The sequence below is a fragment of the Lutjanus erythropterus genome, chromosome 1, assembly GCF_056507025.1.
Source record: "Lutjanus erythropterus isolate fLutEry1 chromosome 1, fLutEry1.hap2, whole genome shotgun sequence".
Lineage (NCBI taxonomy): Eukaryota > Metazoa > Chordata > Actinopteri > Lutjaniformes > Lutjanidae > Lutjanus > Lutjanus erythropterus.
Genome location: NC_139317.1, coordinates 20,241,788 through 20,265,242, shown reverse-complemented (window position 1 = coordinate 20,265,242; position 23,455 = coordinate 20,241,788). Strand labels below are relative to the sequence as shown.

General features: G+C 37.7%; 1 protein-coding gene across 2 annotated transcripts in view; it reads left to right on the top strand.

Annotated features, from left to right (window-relative positions):
• The window catches only part of entrep2 (endosomal transmembrane epsin interactor 2), a 141,045-nt gene that overhangs the window by 108,110 nt on the left and 9,480 nt on the right, over positions 1–23,455 (top strand). For both annotated transcript variants that reach the window (XM_084716260.1, XM_084716258.1), the window contains exons 5-7: positions 11,688–11,795; positions 16,498–16,658; positions 22,886–23,021. In XM_084716260.1, the coding sequence (XP_084572386.1) occupies positions 11,688–11,795; positions 16,498–16,658; positions 22,886–23,021 (405 nt within the window). The remainder of the gene's footprint in view (positions 1–11,687; positions 11,796–16,497; positions 16,659–22,885; positions 23,022–23,455) is intronic.

Sequence of the window (23,455 nt, the reverse complement as noted above, 5' to 3'; positions counted from 1 at the left end):
TTTTCAAACTTCAGGAAGCGTTCACATGAATTTCCCTGTCGGAAACTCGTTTTTCCAATTCTTCAGATACCATATGAATGCAGGATTAGCTCTGTGCTGCTAAAAGTTGAAGACTGATTGATGGGTGGATGTCATATTATTGGTTGAAATTGGTTGGTTCAGGCATTATACTTTGTTTTACAGAAGCAAAGCATTATTAGATTTTGATATAAAAATACCAAGAAGAGATTTTTAGAGCATTTAGTTAAAAGTACCAATGTGCCTACAGCTTCACAGAGCTGCAAGCATGTCCGCAGACTCTACCAGACAAGCCTTGTTGCTTCTCTAATCACAGTGAAACCATTAACTTGAGTAACAGTCAGTAGTCATTCAGAAATAATGGTCTTTAAATTGCTGAAATCATCAAGTCTAAACTAATGTCTCCAGGTTTCCTCCTTCACTGTAACGTATCCCATGTGAGAACAGTCAAACGGTGAAGAAAATGCAAAAAAAAAAAAAAAAAAAGTAAGTGTCCAACTTCAGATTAATTGAGCAGGAAGTGGAGAATGGCAACAGCATTTGTCTTTCCCCTGAGAGGCACACCTCTTAGTATGCGGTGTGTATCTAGCCTGGGCTGGCTGTAGTTTGCGAGTGCATGATCTCAGTAGATTATCTTGACTCAGAATGTCTGCAGAAATGATATACAGTATGTGCTACTGTGCCTTTATTGGATAACGACAATCATATCCATTCATTTTATGCCCCTGATTGATTATAAAACATTGATAACCAAATAAAAGACTTCAGAGGATGAAGCATGCTTATGAAAAGAGGAAAGATCAAGCACATTTGTCATTTTGATCATGGCTCATTAAAAGAGATATGGGAATTGGTGCTGTAAACCTTTATTAAGTGCCAAAGTAGACAGATGTGTTGAATTATGTCGAAGAGGAAGCTGTCATGCCCGAGTCCCAGGAGTCCTTGGCCATTTCAGACGGCTGTTAGGCTGACGACGGTCCTAATGAACTCATGATGCAGCTGCCATATAGTTCCTCCATCGCTTAAACGCAGAGCGTATATAGAGAACTGAATTATCACAGCCAGTGGAGTATTAGACCTCCTTAAAGGACAGTTCACCCCAAAATCAAAACTACATATTTTGCCTCTTTCCTGTACAGCTGTTTATCCATCTAGATTGTTTTGGTGTGAGTTGCAGAGATTGGGGATATCAGCTGTAGACATGTCTGGGTTCTCTTGAATATAATAGGAATAAATGGTACTCAGCTTGTGATGCTCAAAGTGTCAAAAAGATAAGATAAGATAATACACAGACCTTGTTGTGAACAGTTTTATGTAGGAACTACAATTTCTGTGACGACCTACACCCGCCAACTGTATCACCATGCTAGCTGCCTTAGTGGTGCTACATTACAAAAATTGAGGATAGTCCTGAATTACAAGCAGTTGTTCCAAATCCCAAATCTGTCTGTTTATTTTTGTAAAATGTCTGAGTATTATTAAGAGTATTATTGATGTTTTCATTTGTCTATTGCACTGATTGGGCTATTATAAATAATGGATGATGTCATTCGACGTCTTTTAACCAGATGACAGTGAGCACAGTCGTCATTGCGGAAAAAATTTGTGCTTATCTGCTAAAAAGATGGTTAAGTAAGGGATCTTTACAGTGAGCAGGTCATTATTGTGAAACAAATCCCAACAGGATGATGCAGGACCCCGACACACAGCAGGGAGGTCTTGAATTTTCCTGAAGCAGTTTATTTCACATAATGACCTGCTTATGACATGGTTACTTAACCGCCCAAAAAGTAGGTGATGCCAAATATTAATTTTAAAATGATTTTATGGCTCTATTTTGTAATAGTGATCTGCTCACTGAACATAATCACACTTGTTACATGGCTATGTACCAAAAAAAAATCAATAATTAAATACAAAATATGAAATAATTTGAATTATTTTAGTGATTTAACAACGATTCTATTGTACCTCCAGAGTCTATGATTAGAACTGTGTCCATAGCAACAGTCTGTTCCTTGTAGCAACAGCCTGTTATACAGAAATAACAGACAATATTTAACAAAGCCATGTAATAAAATGACTGTAACATACGACCTGTGTGTAATGGTTCATGCATCTTAAACGCAGCCATTGTGCGTCATATCATATTGGCTTATTCCAGCGTCTTAAATGTGATGATTTGTTATTTTTCTTTGTCATTTATGATAAGATATGAAGAGTCTTTGAGTGTAGACTTTTGGTTGGACGAAAGAGCCAGTCGGAAGACGTCAGTTTTTTTTCTGTTTTATTTTGAAGTTCTTGTCTTTCCTCTTGTTTCTGCTGTTTCACTTCCTATGTTTTCACCTGCCCGTATTAGCTTTCCTGCGTGTTTAGTCCAGGATCTTTCCTTTCTTAGTTTATTTTTGTACCATTGGGTGAAGTATCCTGGAATTTTCTTCATTTTGTTTTACTTTTTTTTTTTTTTTATTTAAAAGACTTTGCACTTTTGGATTTGTTTCACCTTTGTACTACTCTACGGCAGCTTTTGTTTTTTGACTTTGTTTTTTGAGTTTTCATTCAATCGCTTTGAACCGCACCAGTCTGCCTCCTCTCTGCATTTGGGTCCAATTCTCTGTTTTCCTTTCCTTTGATTGACAACTGTGATATAACTGGGAATTGCGATGAGCACTTTTTCACATTGTTTTTTTTTTTTTTTTAGTTTTTGACATCTGCAGTGATGCTGTTAGCAATGTGGTTTGGTAGACAGAAGAGTTTCAGCATGAAATTGCTGGTTTATCTTGAGTAACTGGGTCAGGATTTCTGCAAAAAGACGTTGCTGTTGAGGTTTATAAATGTATTATTTGGCGCACCACAAGCTGGGTCCCGTTCGGTTCTATTATATTCAAGAGGAGACATCTCTGTGGCCCATATCTGCAAATTTCTTCAACTCACCAAAACATTTAGATGGATAAATAGGACTACAGGCCAGAGAGAAATATATGTTTTTGATTTGAGGGTGAACTGTCACTTTCTCATTCATTCCTTTCTTGGTAGCAGCAGCTCTTCTCTGTTCAAGTTTTGTTTTTAGGAAGCAAACAGCATCATCCATGTTCCTGCTGAAGTGTGCCATTCACTCTTTGCAGACACATTTCATTTCCAACCTGTTTCTCCATTCATTTCTTTGTGTGCTGCCCGAGGCAGTAAATTATCACTGAGAGGGAGTACTGAGATAATTTGTGATTTCCTGTAAGAGGGCGGCTGTGTAACCTTCCTGTGTAACTCGCTAACCTGTTTGGCTTGAGGCAAGGTATCTTCTGGAGGTTAAATATCTGGTGAACAGGCATGTTAAACCATTTCTGTAGAGGTTTTGTTATTTCTTTGCCTGGTAGGATTTATTATGTCATTATGTACATTGCAGTCACAAGGGAAATCACAGAAATGCATCGTCTCACTCACACCTGTGCAACAGATGCATTCCCTTAACATAAATTAGCTCAGATGAAGCTATCAAATACTTTTTGTCTTATTCTAAGCTTTCAGTTTGATATTTAGTTCTACCAATTTATTTATTCATTATTTATGGTTTATTTTATACTGATACATGTGACAGTCCTGGACGAGCCCCCAATTTTCCCACAGTCTGGGTCTCCCTTGTTTTTGTCATGGCTTCAGTATACATAGACAAACTGAAAATAGCGATCCAATTCAAGTATTACAGTGTAAACAGCAGATGCTAATTTGTAACACCCATCCCAAGAGGTGGCTTAAAATATATTAAAACACTGAGGTAAAAGGAAGGTAAAGTGAGTACAGCAAGATGCTATAAACAGATTTAGGGGGGGTTACTTTAAACATGCATTCTGATATAATTACTAATCGTCTGTTAAAAAATGGAGTCAGTAACCTAATCCAAGTATCACAATATTAAGTCTGTCTCTGTAGCTAACATTAGCAGTTGGACTGTGTAACTAATGTTAATGGTGGGTTTGTGTAGCTAATGTTCACAGTCTAATGCTGGCACTTGGTCTGTGTAGCTAAGTATAGCAGTTGTTCTGTGTAGCTAACATTAACAGTTGGTCTGTATAGCTAACGTTTGCACTTGGTTTGTGTAAAAAAAAAGTTAATGGCCTAATATTTGTTGTTGTTCTGTGTAGCTAATGTTAGCAGTTTGTCTGTGTAGCTAAAATTAGCAGTTGTTCTATGTAGGTAACATTAGCAGTTGGTCTGTGTAGCTAATGTTAGCAGTTGGTCTGTATAGCTAATGTTAGTGGTTGTTTGTGTCACTAATGTTAGTGGTTGGTCTGTGTAGCTAACATTAGTGATTGGTTTGTATAACTAATATTAACAGTCTAACATTAATGGTCTGTGTAGCTAACGTTAGTGGTTGTTCTATGTAGCTAATGTTAGCAGTTGGTCTGTGCAGCTAATGTTAGTGGTTGTTTGTGTAGCTCATGTTAGTGGTCAGTCTGTGTAGCTAACATTAATGATTGGTTTGTATAACTAATATTAACAGTCTAACATTAATGGTCTGTATAGCTAACGTTAGTGGTTGTTCTATGTAGCTAACATTAGCAGTTGGTCTGTGCAGTTAATGTTAGCAGTTGGTCTGTATAGCTAACGTTAGTGGTTGTTTGTGTAGCTCATGTTAGTGGTCAGACCTGTAAATGTTTACTTTAAAATGTATTTGAAAATTATAATCCTGCTACTAATCCTGTAATGTAATGGAATACAGTTACCTTTAAAAAAAAAAAAAAAATCCTAATTACATAATCCCGTTACATGTAATCCATTATTCCCTAACCCAAAACTAAATATTGACTGTCACTAGACACAACACACACATTATATTAATAGATTAAAAAACCACCAGAGCACTCAAGGCAACAGTTGCACACAGCAGGTTGTCTTCTGTGCACTCCAGCTCCAGTTATCTCATCTTTATCTCAGGAAAGAGTCTTCACAGTCACAGCTGCACAGCGGGATGGATAAATGATCGACAGTGAACACTTTTCAGTCAGACAACTCACATGGAAAGTATTTATTATGTGAACACAGCGAATGTGGAGTCGATGTTTCGCATCAAGGCCCTGATCTCCCTGCAGAGACGCACACTGGACAAACCTCTTACCAACTGTCGTGCTATTAGTCGACTGTCGCCTGCAGTTTTTGTGGTGCAGCTGCCACCGTTTGCTCTAGTGGTCCCAAATCAGCAGCTGTTCTGCTGATTGATTTTGTGGAATTGGTGTGGAAAAAAACTGACTCACTGGTTATTCAGCCCAGAGAATCAGTGATTTCCTCCATTTCACTGCATTTTCTGCTCATTTTTCTCCTTTGCCTCATCGCTAAGACCACAGACTGTCACAGTCGTCCACAGCAATGCAAGGGCATTTTCTCAGACATATTCTCAATTTGTATTCTGAGGAAATGATGAGACAGAGTTACAGTGAAAGATTTGAATATGTCTTACTCGCATTATTCATTAGCTTCTCTGCAAGGATCTTTGATGAACAAAACAGACTGCTGTCCTTTTTGGTTCGGTTTGGTTTGCTGATAACATTGAAATATATTTATAAAATACAGCACATCTCACTTTGTCAGGAAAAGAATAATAAAGTCCTGAATTTATTCCTACATTTCCTCCCTCTGTTCAGGATAAGTTAATATTTTTTCTCTCATGCAGGTGCAGAACATGAATGCATGTCAGCAGGCAGCTGGTGATCAGCTGTGTGTTTTTTGTTTTTTTGTTTTTTTTTGTGGAGTATTCAAAGTTTTTGAAAAATTAGATGAGGGATGGTGTGAGGATCATCAATCTGTCTTTGTTGGCACTAGTTGTGAGGTGAGGTGTTGGTGTGTTGGGGCCCTCTGAGACAGATTAATCTGTGTACTAAGTCAAAAGGAATGGATCCAAACTTTTGAGGGAGTATTAGCCTGCTGTACTTGCTTACAGGCAGAAATCTGGAAGAAACATTAGGATTTATTTTGATTATGACGTCTCTTGATGAGTTGTTATTCATGTAAGAGGAGGACAGGGTGTGCTCCACCTGGACTGCAGGCTGTGACAATAATCTTTGCATGTTCTGTGTGGAGGTTAAATACTTAACCGTGTATTAGAAAAGCTTTCCTTTGCTGCGGAATCTTTTCACTTAGCACTTTATGAGAAGTGGCATCGCTGAGCTACAACATCTGCTGCCTCCTGTCACTGGAGGTTAGAAAATCTCTGAAGGGCTTTGCCAACAGTCTGGACAGACCTCCATGAAACTGCTTCAGGGCTTCCTGAGGGAAGTGTCGGGTTTTCTGTCAGATGCTGTGAAGAGCTGCTTGGGAATGCCAAAGAGAGGGAAGATGAGCTCTGCAACCTGCACTGAGATAATCAACAGAAACTCCATATTGGCCGGGGAAAAGCTGGGTGCTGCCCCTCGCTACTCGAGGAAGCAACTAGTGGAGACACGTAGTTTGTATCAGTCAAGAACTTTGTGGTTCGAGAGGCAACAGTTTAGTATAAACTTCTTAAACCCTCCGTAATGCCCAGATCACAACACAGTCTGCCACTATAAGGTTCTGGTTAGACTTGGCACAGCACTTGGCACAGCAGCTCCCCAGCACTCCTGAACGTTAAAGCTTTGGGTAACACTTCAGACTACAGCCTGCAACGTTCTGTGTGATTACTCTGGAGTTACAGTGTCATTTTTTTTTTTTTAGTAATGCTGTTCCAGCACAATACCTACTAATATATATATGTAGGCACTGGGTAATAAGATGGAATAAGGAGGTAACAATCCAGCATTTTACTAAGAAATTATACTGTAGTTATTTTTTAAACTACTGGGTACAAGGTAAGGATGATCTACTGATCTATATATCTATATCTATATCTATATCTGTATATATTTATACATATATATATATATATATATATATATATATATATATATATATATATATATATATGTATATATATATGTATATATATATATATATATATATATATATATATATATATATATATATATATATACATATATATATATATAAACATATATGTATGGGTAGGTACTGTGCTCGTACAGCATCATTAAAAAAGAATTACACCATAACTCTGGGATAAGTTACAGGCTGTAATCTAAAGTGTTACCAAATTGTATAGACTTATTAGCCCTTTCATGCACAAATTATGACAACTTCATTTGAAATCTGCATTTGTCTTTTCAACTGAAGAAATATGTATTTAACAAACCCATGAATAAAATGATAAAATAATAATATATTGTAGTGTCAAGAAAAGATTAAATTGAAGGCAGCTGGACTTGTTTATATGTCTTAGGAGATGTTTCGCCTCTCATCCAAGAAGCTTCATCAGTTCATGCATGTCAGACTAGTCTGAGAATCCAGACGAGCTCAGACTTGAGTATGTACATAATCTCTATTACTGAACTCTAATGAGAGGGGTTTTCTGTCTTTTGCAATGGTGAACTGAATTGGACTGAACTGTTTTGGGGTTGTGGGGAAAACAAACAGCCTCTTTACTGAGTGCAATGAATCTTTTTAATGCATGGGTATTGGATTGGCACATTGTATTGGCTGATATGCAAAATTTAGGTATTGGAATTAGTATTGGGGAAAAAACATGGTATCCTTCTATTAATTATACTTGCATGGGACACTGTGGCACAATTCTCCATAGATGGCATGTAAACTATGAGCATAAACAGGAAGGAAGTACCACCAAACATTGCCTTTGTATGTAATTAGTCACTTACCTCCAAATGGAAATTTGCAGTACAATGCAGAGTAATTTGGTTTTCCTTGTGGTCTCAAGGAAGCGTGATAGAGGCGGCCTTCTGCAGCCTACTTCAAAGATGTCCATGTTGAAATGAAAGCTCAGCGCCCACGATGGGCCTGGTTACAAAAAATTTGAAAGTGTACAACCAAGCATTGCGATATCTTATTGAGCCTTTGCACTTGATGTGAAGGCGTCAGTGATGAAGTCATTTTTTGGCATGCCGGGAACACTGCAGCAAGCGTAAACTAGACTTTAGTAGAGTTCTTGAGTACAGGTGTTAATGGTGAATGTGTAATCAAATCATAGATATTTGATGTAAATGTTGACCATTTTTCAAAGCTCAACACTTAATTTTTTCCCCCTAAGCTACCTTTAATTGTGTTATAAAAATCGACCTGCTGAGACTTTGGGTGAGGTAATTCAATACAGTGAAGATCATAACTGCTTTTATTGAGCGTTATGTCTCTTTTATTGTAATTACAGTTATGTTGTAATTGTCTGGTAATGAACTTGGAGATGCAGATTGATTTGTTTGCACTTCATGACAACATATGGTGTTTAATATGATTGATTGCTTTTCTTATGCAGGTTTTAATTTAATTTTCAAAATGTAATGAAATTGATTCAAACCAATTGCTGCCTGGTCACCAGAATTAAAGAAGTGGCATAACTATTCTCCAGTGTAAGAGGATTTATTCCCGTAAATGTTTTCAGATGTCTTGCCTTTATTAAACTACTGTAATTCTCTCAAAGCTAAAAGCAGTTGCTCCTTTCAGCAGTTCTTTTAATGACTGGTTGTGAATTTCCATGTTTAAAATGCCTGACAGTCTTCCAGGCTTTCCTCCTACACAAAACATGTTCCAAAACTGTTAGCTTCCAAGGCAAACATGCATTAGTTGTATTTTATAATTGGCACTGCACAACTTCAACTTCACTGCTTCCAACTCATCCCTGCTTTAACTTCCAGCTCACACAGACGTGATCTTTGGCAGCTAGTTACTGGACATCAAACATGTTGGAAAAACAGTTGCAGGGCTGGCAGCTCTCAACGTCTCACATGCCAACTTGATCCATTTTATATCACAAACTTCAAAAGGGATGGAAGTGTGTAATGGGATCTGGTTGGCAAAACGTCGCTGCCTGCCTAGCCTGAACCTCCTTTAAAAAGTCAACAAGTCCGACAACAAATCGCTTCCTGCTAGATCTCAGAGGGAGAGACGGCTGTCCTCTCTGCACATTATCAGCAGCCTCATACAAGTGGGGTTTTTGTAATGTCACTGGTAATTATGTGCCTCCTGAATCTAGTGAATAATCTGTGCGACAGGCTGGAAAACACTTTGTGTGGCGATTGGGGAGCTTCATTCATGAGCCTGTGTCCACAGAACAATGACAGAGGTGTAGTGTGTGAGGTTTCAGTTCTGGTGCTGAAAGTCCCCCCTGTTCTTATCTTTAAGGAATGATTCATAGGGCAGCATATTTTTTCTTCTTTTTTAGTGGAATAGAGTTCTACATATCCGTCCGACACTTCATCATTTCTTATTCATTTTCTGAACATTAAAAATAAATATGCAATAAAATTACTAACTTTGTGATTCATGTACATTAGCACACGTGCACAAACATCTGTCCACTTTTACCCCATATACTGTATGTATATACGCAACACATCTATCTTTACTCTTTAAACTAGTCGTTTAAAATAAACAAATGAAATGAAACCAAAAAATCACAGTGAAGAATATTCTCAAATGATTCTCAACTCTCCTTTTTTAACCTGTGCACCTGTATCTATCTTGTGCCACACCTCTGCAAAAGTGGAGATTGACAGATTGTAAATATGTTACCAGTGCAGTAAGTAAATGAACATTTCAAAACCTGTAACTATGAACCAAAGGGGTTCTCCAGTTTGTGCAATGATGGGGTCAAGTCTGACCTAACTGGCAATATATATTCAGTCCAGTTTCCCCACATTTTGTTAAATTAGTCAAGCAAATTAACTTCTCCTTCATTATGTATTACATCAACCCAATCCTTAACTTCAGGTGCCTCTGTCTTCAACCATTTTCTAGTTGTAATTGTAACTGTAACCTGTAATTGGGGCAGCATATGTTTGATGTTGATTGGATCTGTTAGGTGTTCCAACACTGTGAATGTTGATATCATTGTGTTTTCATGCACCTGTGTGCAGGCATGTGCACAGATAAACCCCAGGTGGCGTTCAAGCACCTGCCCGTTTGGCCTCTGACTACACAGCTACATTGTCAATGCTGTGAAATTAAACCACTATTAAAAAATCTTAGCCAGTGTGCATAAATGTGCATAGTCATGTTCCACTGGATGGAAATAAAGAAATATCTAAGTAAGTAAACAATGTGCTTCTATATGCAATTTATTTATTTTTTGTAAATAATTATGAGGTGTGCCTTTTTTGCTTGACAAAGAGTGTGCATGTCTCTGTCTGTGTGCTAGTATAGTGAGTCTGTTTGTAAATGGAGAGTTTCTCAGGTGATTTCATTCACCTCATTTGTTTTGCTGTGAGATATTTAAAGTAAAACACTCAAGCTCAAAGTCTCTTCCACACATTTACCTCAGTGTCTACCTTCTGTTTTCCTCCCTGTCATCTTTTGACAGTCCCACACTGTTTGATACAGAATAATAGTCCTGATAATAGTAGTTGTTAGTAGTAGTAGTATTTTCATTCACACACAATATAAGAAGTATAAGAAGTATACTTACAGTATACAATATAATAATATGATATACAATAAATATAAACAGTATAGACAGTATAAACATAGTCAGCAGTCTTGCCTAAGCAAAATGCATATATACATATACATATATATATATATATATATATATATATATATATATATATATATATATATATATATATATATATATATATATATGTATATATATATATATGTATATATAAAGAAAAGAAAGAAAAATAACAGCATATATTTTGTTTTTATTCAGAATGAGGGCTGCAGATCATGTAGTCCTTTTTAATATAGATATATATAAATTATATTTAGTTTTTCTCATTTTGAAGCAGCAGTGGTACATGCTGCTCTCATCTTTTCGCCTCAACATGCTCTCTGTGTGAGACAGTTTGTTATTCCCAGAGCCAATTTTCAAGCAGGTGATATTACTGTTCTTGTGCTCTTCTTCAGGAAATTAATTTGTACAATACAGTTATCATAGGTTCATTTGTTAGGACAAATAAAACTCAATATGGTTTAAAAATGGAGCCACTTAAAGATGATTATTTTCTACCTTTTGCAAGAATAGCAGAAACAGCAGCATAATGGGACGGCAGTCATGAGTCTTTGCTCTGATTCAGGGGCTAGTATTTCACCAACATGCACATTTATTTTTGCTGACAGATTCGATACTGGTGCGTCCCCTTGGTGTTCGCTGCATTGCCAGAGTCTGAATGTGTATATGCTCATGCTTAACCTTGGATGTTTATAAGGTTGTTTTCCCTATCATTGCGTTTATTTGCTAGACTTGCAAAGACATAATATTTCTTTTTATCAGCATTTAACCATTTTTTTCTAGGTATGCTAACAATGCAGACTCTTATTGGTGCAGAAGGTAGAGGTGTTTTTCTCACCGCAGTAACACCCTGCTGTGCTTTTCTAAACTTGGTTACCTTGCTGGTGACGTCAATGCTGTTTGTGTCACCTTCTTTCCTCTCCACTTGTTCCACATTCACCACTTCTTGTTCTCATGTGACTCATAATATTAACTGTCTTCTCTTCCTCTCTCCTCTCCTCACCTTCTGTCCTAAACCCTCATCATTTCTCTTATTTTTCCACACTCTTCCTCCTCCTCCTCTTCCTCCTCCTTTTGTTCCCCGTTCCTCTAACAGTCTCCTCCTCTCCCCCCTTTCCTTTAGGAACTGCTGTTCAGCGTATGTGCCCTTAACGTCATCTCCACCATTGTGTGTGCTCTAGCCACGGCCATGTGCTGTATGCAGATGGTCTCAACTGATGTGCTGCAGATGGTGAGTGTGATGGAAGAGCAGACGCCAACAATAGATTACTTTATTTTCTTTTCAGTGACCGCCCTGCAGAAAAGAGAAAAAACTCTTCTGAAGTCAGTATCACTGGATTAGATCCACACATGCAGCTCAGGAATGATGCACCAACCTTTATGTATTTTAAGATAGTGGCGAATGATGTTTGCATTTTTAGTTAAATCATCCTGCTTTGTAAAACCAAGCGATAACACTTCATAGTAAAGGCACGTGAATTATGGATGAAAATTTTTTTTAATTCATTTATGTTGTTCTTCATGGACTATCAGGTATGAACAAGAATTAACACGTCTCACGCATGACTTTATTTATTTCTGTTTTTCCTTCAATGTCCCACTGAGACATAATATCTCTTGTGCCAAGTGGTCCTGGCCAAGTCTGCCATTTAAGGGACAGAAAAAACTTGTACTGTATATTCTGTTGTATTCCAAGTGTTATACTCATGATAAACTAACACTGACATTAATTCTTATTGTGTTTTTGTGAAAGGAAATATGAAAAGACGTTATGCATCTGCAGCATTGTAAAAATGGCCTCTTGGTTGCCTCAATGGTAGATAAAACACATAAAAAAGTGCCCTCTGGAGTGGCCCAGTGTCAAAGGGAATGTGAAAAAGTGCCCTCTAAAGTGCCCTTCCAGTGGACAAAATGTGATAGAGTGCACGTAGAGTGCCCTCTACGGTGAGAAAGTTCCCTCTGGGGTGTCCTTCCAGTGGGGAAATGCAATACAGTTCCATACAGGCTGTTCTACTTGTTAGAAAAGTAGTTGGCATCTACATTTCTCTAGGTTAAGGGGTCTGCAACCTTCCCTATCAAAAGAACAATTTTTGGCTGAGGAAGAAGAAAAAAATCTGCCTGGAGCTGCAACGATCCTATTTATTTATTTATTTTCCTTTGAGTCTCTTCTTTTTTGGATTTGGCATCCATAGCTGGCCTCTGGAGACGTAAGACTAGCCACCAACAAAATTTAGAGGAAAAGGCACTGGGCTGTAGATAAAGGCTACAAACAACTTTTTACAACTGGAGGCTTACAATAATCATAAGTGAAAATAAAAAGGTTATTATTTGTTTTTATTACAGAGGTGTAGTTGTTGTGTTTTAAGTCACATATAAAAATAATTGTAAGAATTGTTATCTAGTTTGTTCGAGTTTGTTCCACCATAAATGCATTGTGACTTTTCAGCGAGCTGGTACTGCTCTTCATACAGCTTCCACTTCATTCAGTGGCTTTAGTATTGTTTTTCAAACCAGTCAATTAATAATTAATTTGTTTAATTTAATGCCAGCATTAATAATATATCATTTACAGATATTAAATATGCACCAGGTCACTACTTTATTTGAAGGGCGACCAACATGATGAAGTCTTGGAATTATCTTGTAATTCAGCATAATACAATCACACTGCTGTGACTGGTCAGGATTTTTGTCCTGTCAGACAGATTTACCGACGAAAAAGACATGAACATCATTAATAACTCAGGAAACACAATGATTGATTGTATGAGATGCTGTTAATTCTTGTACATTCCTGGTAGTTCATGAAGAACTACATGAGTTAATTAATTTTTTTAAATAATTGTTCTTGCACGATTTTATGTTAATTCATTTACGCTTACCACAAAGTGTTACCACCATACAAGTTAATGTAAAAGCACACGGTGTGCATCTATTGCCATATTGTCCTGCTGCTTAAAAATATGTTGGATTCGAGAAAAACAGCTTAACATCTCACTGGATTTTTTCCTCAAAGGTACACCGTCCTCAGTCTGACCCTCTTTTGTCATTTTATGCGGAACAATGAAACTATTACCAACAGCTAAATGCTTTCAGTCTTGGGGGAAATTAGCACGGCCAAGCTCCCTTTTGTGTTCCACACCAACAATCGTTATTTCATGCCTTTAAACACATCAACAATTGGAAAGGTACAGAGCAACACTGCCAACATGATACCAAATAAGAAATAGCTTCGCAGTAATACTTGATGCAAGAACCTTTTACACAGTTTATGGACTATGCTGTAAATTGTGCTGAAACGAGTCTGGATATTAAAACCGGTGCTCCGGGTTGATAACAGGTTGAAGTGGCAGGAAATCAACAGTTATATTGTAGCTAGTAAAATAAATTAAGTTGAACTCAGAGTACAAAGTACAGACATTCATTAGATTCATCTCCATGTGAGTCATAAACCAACAAAGGTCCAATAAATCAGACCTGCCCAAATTACTGCTGCTGATGGATGAGTTTTGAGTTTTAAATCTGCTAATGTTTCTGTTATCTGATCACTATTATTGAAACCATACTCAGCAATTATTTATGATCCTGATTTTCATTTACTTAGGTATGTTTTGTTATTATCTAAAACTCCTTTAATCAGTATTTTCATATTATCACTGGGTCAAATAACTATATGTATGTGAAAGTGATCACTCGTGGTGATGAACCTATAATGAATTATCACCTGACTTAATCATCTCTCTGGCTTTCCTGCAGCTTTGCTGTTTGATTCATGCTGACAATCTAATCAGTGTCTTTTACAGATGCAACAGTCAGCTGTTTTCATTGAAAAACCTCTGATAAATCCATTGTTTATAAAATCGCAGAAGGCAAAGTGAGCGATTAGCTGGCATAGACTGTATACAAGAAGTTTTTTTTATTTTCACTTATGATTTACAGACTACCTTTCTTAATCCTTTAGTTTGGCATTATGGTTGTCACCGTTGTTTTTTGGTGATAAATGTGACCACTGGACGAGAGGCTGGAGCTGGGGGGTTTGCCATGTTAGCTCCGATCCTGGCTGTCTTCTGTGAGCGCAGTCTGACCGGTCTGGTCGGGTGACCCGTCTGAAGGTCCCTGCGTTTCCTTTTCTCACGTTTATGAGTGTATTTCTGTCATCTATCACGTAGATATATATCTGCCGTATTCCACCATCCAACCAATGTTTGCTGAGCTGTAAGCTAGCTTTAGCCTCAGTCTTTTAGTATTGACATTATACCATGTGCACGGCTGCTAGGTAACTTTACATAAACACTTTCACAGTGTTCTTGTTTTAAAAAGTGTCAGATGGTAACATTAAAATGTAAGCTGGAGATGGACTTCTCGGCCAACTCAAGGCGCTTACATCAGCCAGCTACACTTACTTGTGTCATTATTTTAGCTGGCAAAATCCACCACTGCCAGCTAGAAATCAGAGGCAGCTTTTGTTTACATCTCTAAAGATTCTAAGACCTTGTGTTTCAACAGTTACTCCCAGTTTCAATGTTAAATTTACCACCGTCATCACTGTAAACTGCAAAAATGCAGTGTGAGAATGGAAAGCTTGGCAGGCTTAGCAACTGTAACTAAGGAGGGCGGTGCTTAGCGAAAGGTCAATTTTCAGACTCGGAAACTACGTCCACTTTAACTATACACTCTATGTTAGCTGGTGAACATAGTGAAGCATTTAGCTGCTTAAAAGGCAAATATTTCTCTTAGCTATTTCCTTGTAGCTCTGGGCTATGATTTAGCCCAGAGCTACAAGGAGAGTGAATACTGGACTTATTATCACCAGGTGGCCAGAAAAATGACTCTAAATCATTTTCTAACATATTAATTAGGTGATTATATGTTTTTGTTTACATCTTTTTGGACCCAGTTGGCAAAAATAATCAGTTATTGCGTGTTTAAACAGCGATAACTTTGATCACTGGGACAGGGCCTTAGAAGTAAGATTATTACTCTTTATGTGTGTGTGACTATTAAGAGATATTCAGATAATTAAGAAGGTGACATTAAATTCAGCAATTAAAAATGGGACTGAAACATCATTGTCACATTGACATAAGGACTTAATTCACAGTGGTCCCTGCTTCAGTGGCCCAATTTCAGACCATCAAAGCTGAGGACACATCAATTTCAGACCATCTCACTGTCTAGACCTGAAGATATAAATGCATTTTGATGTGAATTAATTAATGATGAATAAATTATAAAGATTAATTCTTCAATGCTTGCTGATGACCAGTGAACTGGGGGCAGCTGGTGTGTAGCACCTTTCAACAGCAAGGCAATTCAAAGTGCTTTACATAAGACAGAGCGGCATTACGAAAAGATAAAAACGATAGAAAAGACAACACATAAAGACACATACATATGATTTTGTAAAGGGTAAAAGAAATTAAAATAGAAGACCAAACTAAGCTAAATTTGAATAAGACAAATCAAACAGTAAAAAATAAAAAGACAAAAGCTCTGTGTCTTATCTCCAACTCTGAGTTTGGCCTTGTTTTCCATTTACCGCGCGAGGTGTTAACCTTTTATTTAGCTCAGTAAATTTAGCCAAGTCAATAGCAGCAGTGGCAGCCTGGAGATTAGAAAAGCAGGCTGGCTGTGACTGGAAAGTTGTCCCACTTAGAAAAGTCTGAGTGAGGAAATGAAACGAGCAGCACTTTCAGGACTGCTGGTTGAGATTCCCCTGAGCAAGGCACTGGACGTTCTGCAGTGAAGCTCGCTCAGTAACCAACAGCAGAAATGTAAACACGTGCAACAGCTTTAAATAACAGCGGAGAGGTGCTCTGAAAAGACACTTTTGCCCAGTCATGTCTCCCTGGATAAATTATGCTCTAAAATAATGAATAAACAACTGTGTGTAATAAAGGCCTGATGATGGTTGTGTTTATGCTGTGTTTCAGTTTATGCCACACAGAGCTCGAGCCCTAAATGCTGACTGTATGACCCCCCATGGAACCATCCTCCACCAAACACTCGACTTTGATGAGTTCATCCCTCCCATCCCCCCACCACCGTACTACCCCCCAGAGTACACCTGCACCCCCTCGATGGATGGACAGAGGTGAGCGAGAAACACTACTCATCAGCATCACATCTTTCTTCAGTGCTCCACAAACTTACAAATGTGTCTTCTGGGATAAGTGCAATACTTTCAGGGAATACACAATAAAAACTGTAATTTGCTAATTTGCTAACAAATGTAGTCCAGCAATTATAAGATATTGTAATTATACACAATAGTCTCCTTGTAAATCATAACCCACTTTTAAAAAAAAGTATAAGTTCCTTGTGGCCCCCAAAATACTTTGTCAGTCTCCACTTTGTTAATTTTTCAATGACATCTCAGTGGAAAGGCCACAATGGTTGGTTGTTGCTGCTTATTATAGTACAATACAAATAATATAATTCAGCTTTATTTTCCACCATGGTGGAAATTAACACATTAATGACATCTCATAAAACAGGGTGTTAAACATACGGCCATGGGCCTGAACCGGCATGCCAAACGGACCCATCTGGTGCACTGGATAATTGTAGAGCAGTCATTAATTCCAGACAAGAATTAAATTGTCTGAAAAAAAAACAGTCAAAACTTATTGTGGCCATATTCAATATATTGAACATTGTGCAAAATATTGTCAATCAGTAGCTTCAGTATAAAATAATTTGTATCAGATGTCTGTCTTAATACAATATTGTTGGGGCCCTGTCATTAACAAGGCTCTGCCAAAACTTTAGATTTGTAAATGGAGGGGATAATTTCACCTTCTTCCTCATTAGATTCCACTTTATGTGTGGCCAGCATTAATTAATTTCTAGATCTCGACAAGCTGTTCGAATCATAAAGAAGTAAAATTATTTATTGTTGTTCAGTTCCAAAATACATGAAGTTGTTGTGTGTTCATCATTTGTCTGATATATACATAATATAATATATAATATAATATGCGTACTTGTAGATCAAACTGACCTGTATGTGAAAACCCATGAAAACATGCATATAGATCAAATCTATGTGCACAGCGAAACAACTATGATTGATCAATTATATGCAAAGTGTAGTGCAATCCAGAAAATCATAATATTAATTATATTAAGTGAGGTTAAGTGGGTATAAGTTACTGATTGCAGTGGAAACAAATGATTTTTTTTTTTGGCCAAAGGCAAAATGAAACACCTCCCACTGGGAAGCAATTCAAATTGTGTATCAAAGAGCTGCATGTTCTCTTAAAAAATAGATTGGAAATTGTTTCTGGGATGTTATTTTTATTAAATACATTTGGGAAATGCTGCAGTCTTTCACAGTCTGTATTAAAAGTAGAAGTCTGCTGGTTGCTGCAAGAGATCAGTTGTTCAGGATGCTGTACCTGCCTCAGTGCCCCCTCCATGAACTGCATTCATATCTGCAAGAGGAACAAGTAGGAACTGATAGTCAGACTTGAACACTTGCATTTCTTGAAGTTCCCAGTTTCACACAAAAGCACACATGCATATATTTAAGATTCCTCCCAATACATTTTTGGAGCCTGTAACTGTTTTTTGCAACTGCCTTCGTGCTCCTCCACAGATTCCTGAAATAAATCAGATACTGGAGGTCTATACGGCATGTGACATAATTTGAGGAAGAAGCAGCAATGAGCGCAGAGTTATTAGAAATATTGATCATATGGCTCTCAGGTTAGGACCTGGAGAGAAGAGGTCACACAGTAAAGAAAAGAAACGTGACTTTAACTTTGACAGAAGCTTAAGGGATGAGATCTATTACATTTTCCCGCTGCAGAACAGTATCTGTTAGTTAGAGGCAGTGATGGACAAAGTACTCAACCCCAGTACTTGAGTCAAAGTATATATATACTCCTGGTCAAATATTACTCAACTACAAGTGAAAGTCGCTCAGTCACAATTTTACTTGAGTTAAAGTACTAGAGTACTTGGTTTTAAAAATACTTAAGTATTCAAAAGTACAAATTACAAAGTACATTTTCTAATATCAATACATGCAGTATTGTTTTCATGATGCATTTACAGAAGCTTGTAACTCTCTGCAACCATCTAATGATGCACTGACTCGCTTGTAGAACCACTCTGCTACACAAAGCCTATAGAAACACCTATAAAAACTTCAGCATAGAAATGCAATCAAAAACAAAAAGTACAGCTGTTGTCATTTTCTGATGTAACTGTATTAAAATCACTGTATAAAAGCAGATTGAAGCTGACTGTAAGGAGTTCTCCAAGTCTGTTAAATAACTGAGATTTCTTTCTGGCTTCAGGGGCAGTATATACATGAATTATGCTTTTTTTTTTTTTTTTTTTCAGTCATTCAGTCAAATCTTAAAATGATTCACTTGCTGTGGAGGAGAGGTCAGGTCCAATATAATTCAGATAGGACTGCCATAAAACCTGTGGCTTTACGTCACTGATGATGTAAGTCATTGGTTGTCAACCTGGGGTCCAGGCCCACCTTAGGGGGTCGCCAGAAATCACAGGGGGTCCTCAAGACTTTGTGTGTTCTGAGGACCTTCCCCACACGTTCAGAGGTGAACGAGTTGAGACGCTGACTATGACCCAAAGTCAGCGGGCATAAACCGGCCTTGGGAAAGCTGGTCTCAACTCGATCTGTCCCCTCCTCTGTTGCTGTGGGCTGTAGGACCCCCATGGAGTTACATCCCACCTTCGTAAGCACATGCGTGTGAGCGTGTGCGTGAGACATGCGTCTCCAACAGACATGACTGATGTCATCATCTGTGCCCTTCAATAACAGGGCTCTTTTTTTTGCAGAATGTTAGATTTAAGGGCCTAAAATTTAAATTTTTAAAAGTCTTAAATATGTAGGGATTTTAGATACAAGCAGTGGTGGACAAAGTACTCAACCCCAGTACTTGAGTCAAAGTATAGATACTCCTGGTCAAATATTACTCAACTACAAGTGAAAGTTGCTCCATATAGGAGAGGTCAGGTCCAATATAATTCAGATAGGACTGCCATAAAACCTGTGACTTTACATCACTGATGGTGTAAGTCATTGGTTGTCAACCTAGGGTCCAGGCCCACCTTAGGGGGGCACCAGCAATCACAGGGGGTCCTCAAGACTTTGTGTGTTCTGAGGACCACAAAATCAGATTTGCACATTGACTGATGTAACTGATCTGATTTTTTTTAAATAAAGTTCTGTGAGTGGTGATGATGTCACAGTTCAGATCATGTGACTTACCATATTTGGTTTGTGACATCATCGATGATGTCACAGCTGGAATCCTATTGGCTGGCTATAAGCTTCTCCTGTGATGTCATGATGATGTCACTGGTCCAGAAGTTTATAAATAGAGGTTGAGAAGATTATATGGACTGAGCTAGTTAGCTAGTTCTCCAACAGATATGACTGATGTCATCATCTGTGCCCTTCAATAACAGGGCTTTTCTCTTTTTTTTTCTTTTTTTCGCACAGTCTTAGATTTAAAAATTTAAATTTTAGGCCTTTAAAAGTCTTAAATACATAGAGATTATAGATACAAGGTCATAAATAGCATTCAGTCACATCTTAAAATGATTCACTTGTTGTGGAGGAGAGGTCAGGTCCAATATAATTCAGATAGGACTGCCATAAAACCTGTGACTTTATGTCACTGATGATGTAAGTCATTGGTTGTCAACCTGGGGTCCAGGCCCACCTTAGGGGGTCGCCAGAAATCACAGGGGGTCCTCAAGACTTTGTGTGTTCTGAGGACCACAAAATCAGATTTGCACATGTGGACTGATGTAACTGATCAGATTTTTTTAAATAAAGTTCTGTGAGATCAGTGATGATGTCACAGTTCAGATCATGTGACTTACCATATTTGGTTTGTGACATCATCAATGATGTCACCGATGATGACATCATCGATGATGTCACAGCTGGAATCCTATTGGCCGGCTATAAGCTTCTCCTGTGATGTCATGATGATGTCACTGGTCCAGAAGTTTATAAATAGAGGTTGAGAAGATCATATGGACTGAGCTAGTTAGCTAGTTCTCCAACAGATATGACTGATGTCATCATCTGTGCCCTTCAATAACAGGGCTTTTTTTTTTTTTTTTTGCAGAATTTTAGATTTAAAGGCCTAAAATTTAAATTTTTAAAAGTCTTAAATACATAGGGATTTTAGATACAAGGTCATAAATAACATTCAGTCACATCTTAAAATGATTCACTTGTTGTGGAGGAGAGGTCAGGTCCAATATAATTCAGATAGGACTGCCATAAAACCTGTGACTTTACGTCACTGATGATGTTCTAAAGTAAAAATACTTAAATATTCAAAAGTACGTTTTTAAAAATACTCAAGTATTCAAAAGTACAAATTCCAAAGTACATTTTCTAATATCAACACATGCAGTATTGTTTTCATGATGCATTTACAGAAGCTTGTAACTCTGAAACCATCTAATGATGCACTGACCTGCTTGTAGAACCACTCTGCTACACAAAGCCTATAGAAACACCTATAAAAACTTCAGCATAGAAACGCAATCAAAAACAAAAAGGACAGCTATTGTCATTTTCTGATGTAACTGTATTAAAATCACTGTATAAAATCAGATTGAAGATAACTGTAAGGAGTTCTCCAAGTCTGTTAAATAACTGAGATTTCTTTCTGGCTTTAGAGACAGTATATACATTAATTATTCTGTATTTTTCACCCCGATAAAAAAAAATCCAACTTTAAAAGCTACCTGGAATAATGAATAATTATAATAACATCTTGAGATTTAATTTAGTCTTTCTCCTGCCGTCACCATTATTGCTTTTTGTTTGAATGAAAGAGGGAGAGCTTGATTGCTTGTTGGTGCACCTGGACGTATTTCTGCTTTTACATCAGTCCCATTTGAGAGGAGCTACTGTGGTTTCTTTCTGTGAGGAACACAGCATGTGACCAACTGCATTTTAGAAAAGAAAAAACAGCAACAGCTGACTTCAACGATGTGCTCAGTCAAAAAGTAACAACAACCTTCCTAGAAATGTAGTGGAGTCAAAAGTACAATATTTGCCTTTGAAATGTAGTGGAGTGAAAGTCAGAAGTTTCCAAAAAAAAAACAAATACTCAAGTAAAGTACAGATACTCAAAAAATGTACTTAAGTACAGTACTCAAGTAAATCTACTTCGTTGCTGTCCACCACTGGTTAGAGGATTTTATCAGATTAGAAACTGTTTTTTTATCCTCAGGGTAATTTAAATCCTTAACTTTATCTAATTTATCTTCCAGATGTACTTGGTTTATTTGATTCATTTGAATTTTAACCATTTATTCTTAAAGTTTTATTGTGGCTTTCAATGTTTTACTTTTTATTGCCAGTTTTATCTTTATTGTTAAGTTTTTTTTGTGCTCTTTGTCCCCAGAGCATTTATTCATTTTCTCTACCTAATGTATTTCTTTCTTCTTTCTTAAAATAAATGATTGAATGACTGAATGAATAATGTAGACTAACATAAACCAGCCTAGAATCTCCTATCAGATGGTGAATATACAGAAGCCAAAAGCAAACACAAATCCACATCCATCATATTTAGCAGCAGGGGCATGTGACTGTATACTATCTGATTGTGACCATAACATGTGGTATTATCATTTATGGTCAGCTCAGAGCTTTTTCCCTTTCGCAGCTGTGACACCCATGAATCTCAGCTGCTGTGAGAGATCGGTTGACCCCTCCCTCATCACTCCCTCCATTTTCTGTCTTGCCACCGAGAGACAATGCTGCCGATTTAGCCACTTGGCAGGAATCCACATCTGTTTGTCAATTATGCCGTAAATATATACAAGGCAGGGGAAGCATTTATGGTGTCCCCGCCCGGGGCCAGGGATGTGTCATGACATCATCATGCCTCGGATGATTGGTGGAAACTCTCAGGTTGTATTTCATGCTCCGCCACTTTAGAGGAGAATGGGGTTGTAATTAAAAGATACGACTGCACGCATGGCTGCTTGTGCTTAATTGGCACCATATGAAACAGTGGTGGTGCATGTAGAATAATACACCGCTCGTACGTATCGCCTGGAGTCTGGGACAAGAGTATATTTTTTATCCTTCCTTTCTTAATTCTTCCAATATAAATCTACTGATTTTTTTTACTTAGATACTGTATGTTGGTCAGTCAGACTTACTGTGCCAGGTACTTAAACAATCTGCACTCTGTGATTGACTCAGTGGACTCTTGATACTCTTTATATTGCACATAGATTATGTGGATTTTTACCTTTTCTCTTCATTGTTTGGTTGAAACTCTGTTGTTCTGCCCCTGACAGAGGCCTGCACCTGGACTTTCCCCACTCTCCTTTCAGTGCCATCTATGGGGTGCCCATCAACAGCCCAGGGACCCTGTACCCAACAGACCTGCCTCCTCCATATGAGTCTGTGGTGGGGCAGACCCCCGCCAGCCAGGTGAGAAGAATCAGCCACCTCTGGCCTTAAAACAACACTTTTTCAAGATTAAGATGAAGATTAACTTTTTTATTGTCTCACAGGGTCGGACCTTTGTCTTGAGCTTAACACACATGCTGCAGCCATAAAATACAACAGTCCATATGCAAAGAAATTTGTAAAAACACCTGGCAGACATAAAAGAGTAAACACATCGGTAACAATAATACAAACAAAGGAAGACTCCTTGTTTTGTAAGGACCCTCCATTGCAACACAGAGCCTCCAAATGGCAAGTGGCACAATACTAATAATAATATATGTTAAAATTTGGTCATTATATAATAATTATATTAATATCTGGGTTTCCAAAGAGAACAGGTCAATCCTTTGAAGGGAACTAAACTTTAAAGGGAAGATTTACCACATTTTATGCAGATGTCCACTTAGTGTTAA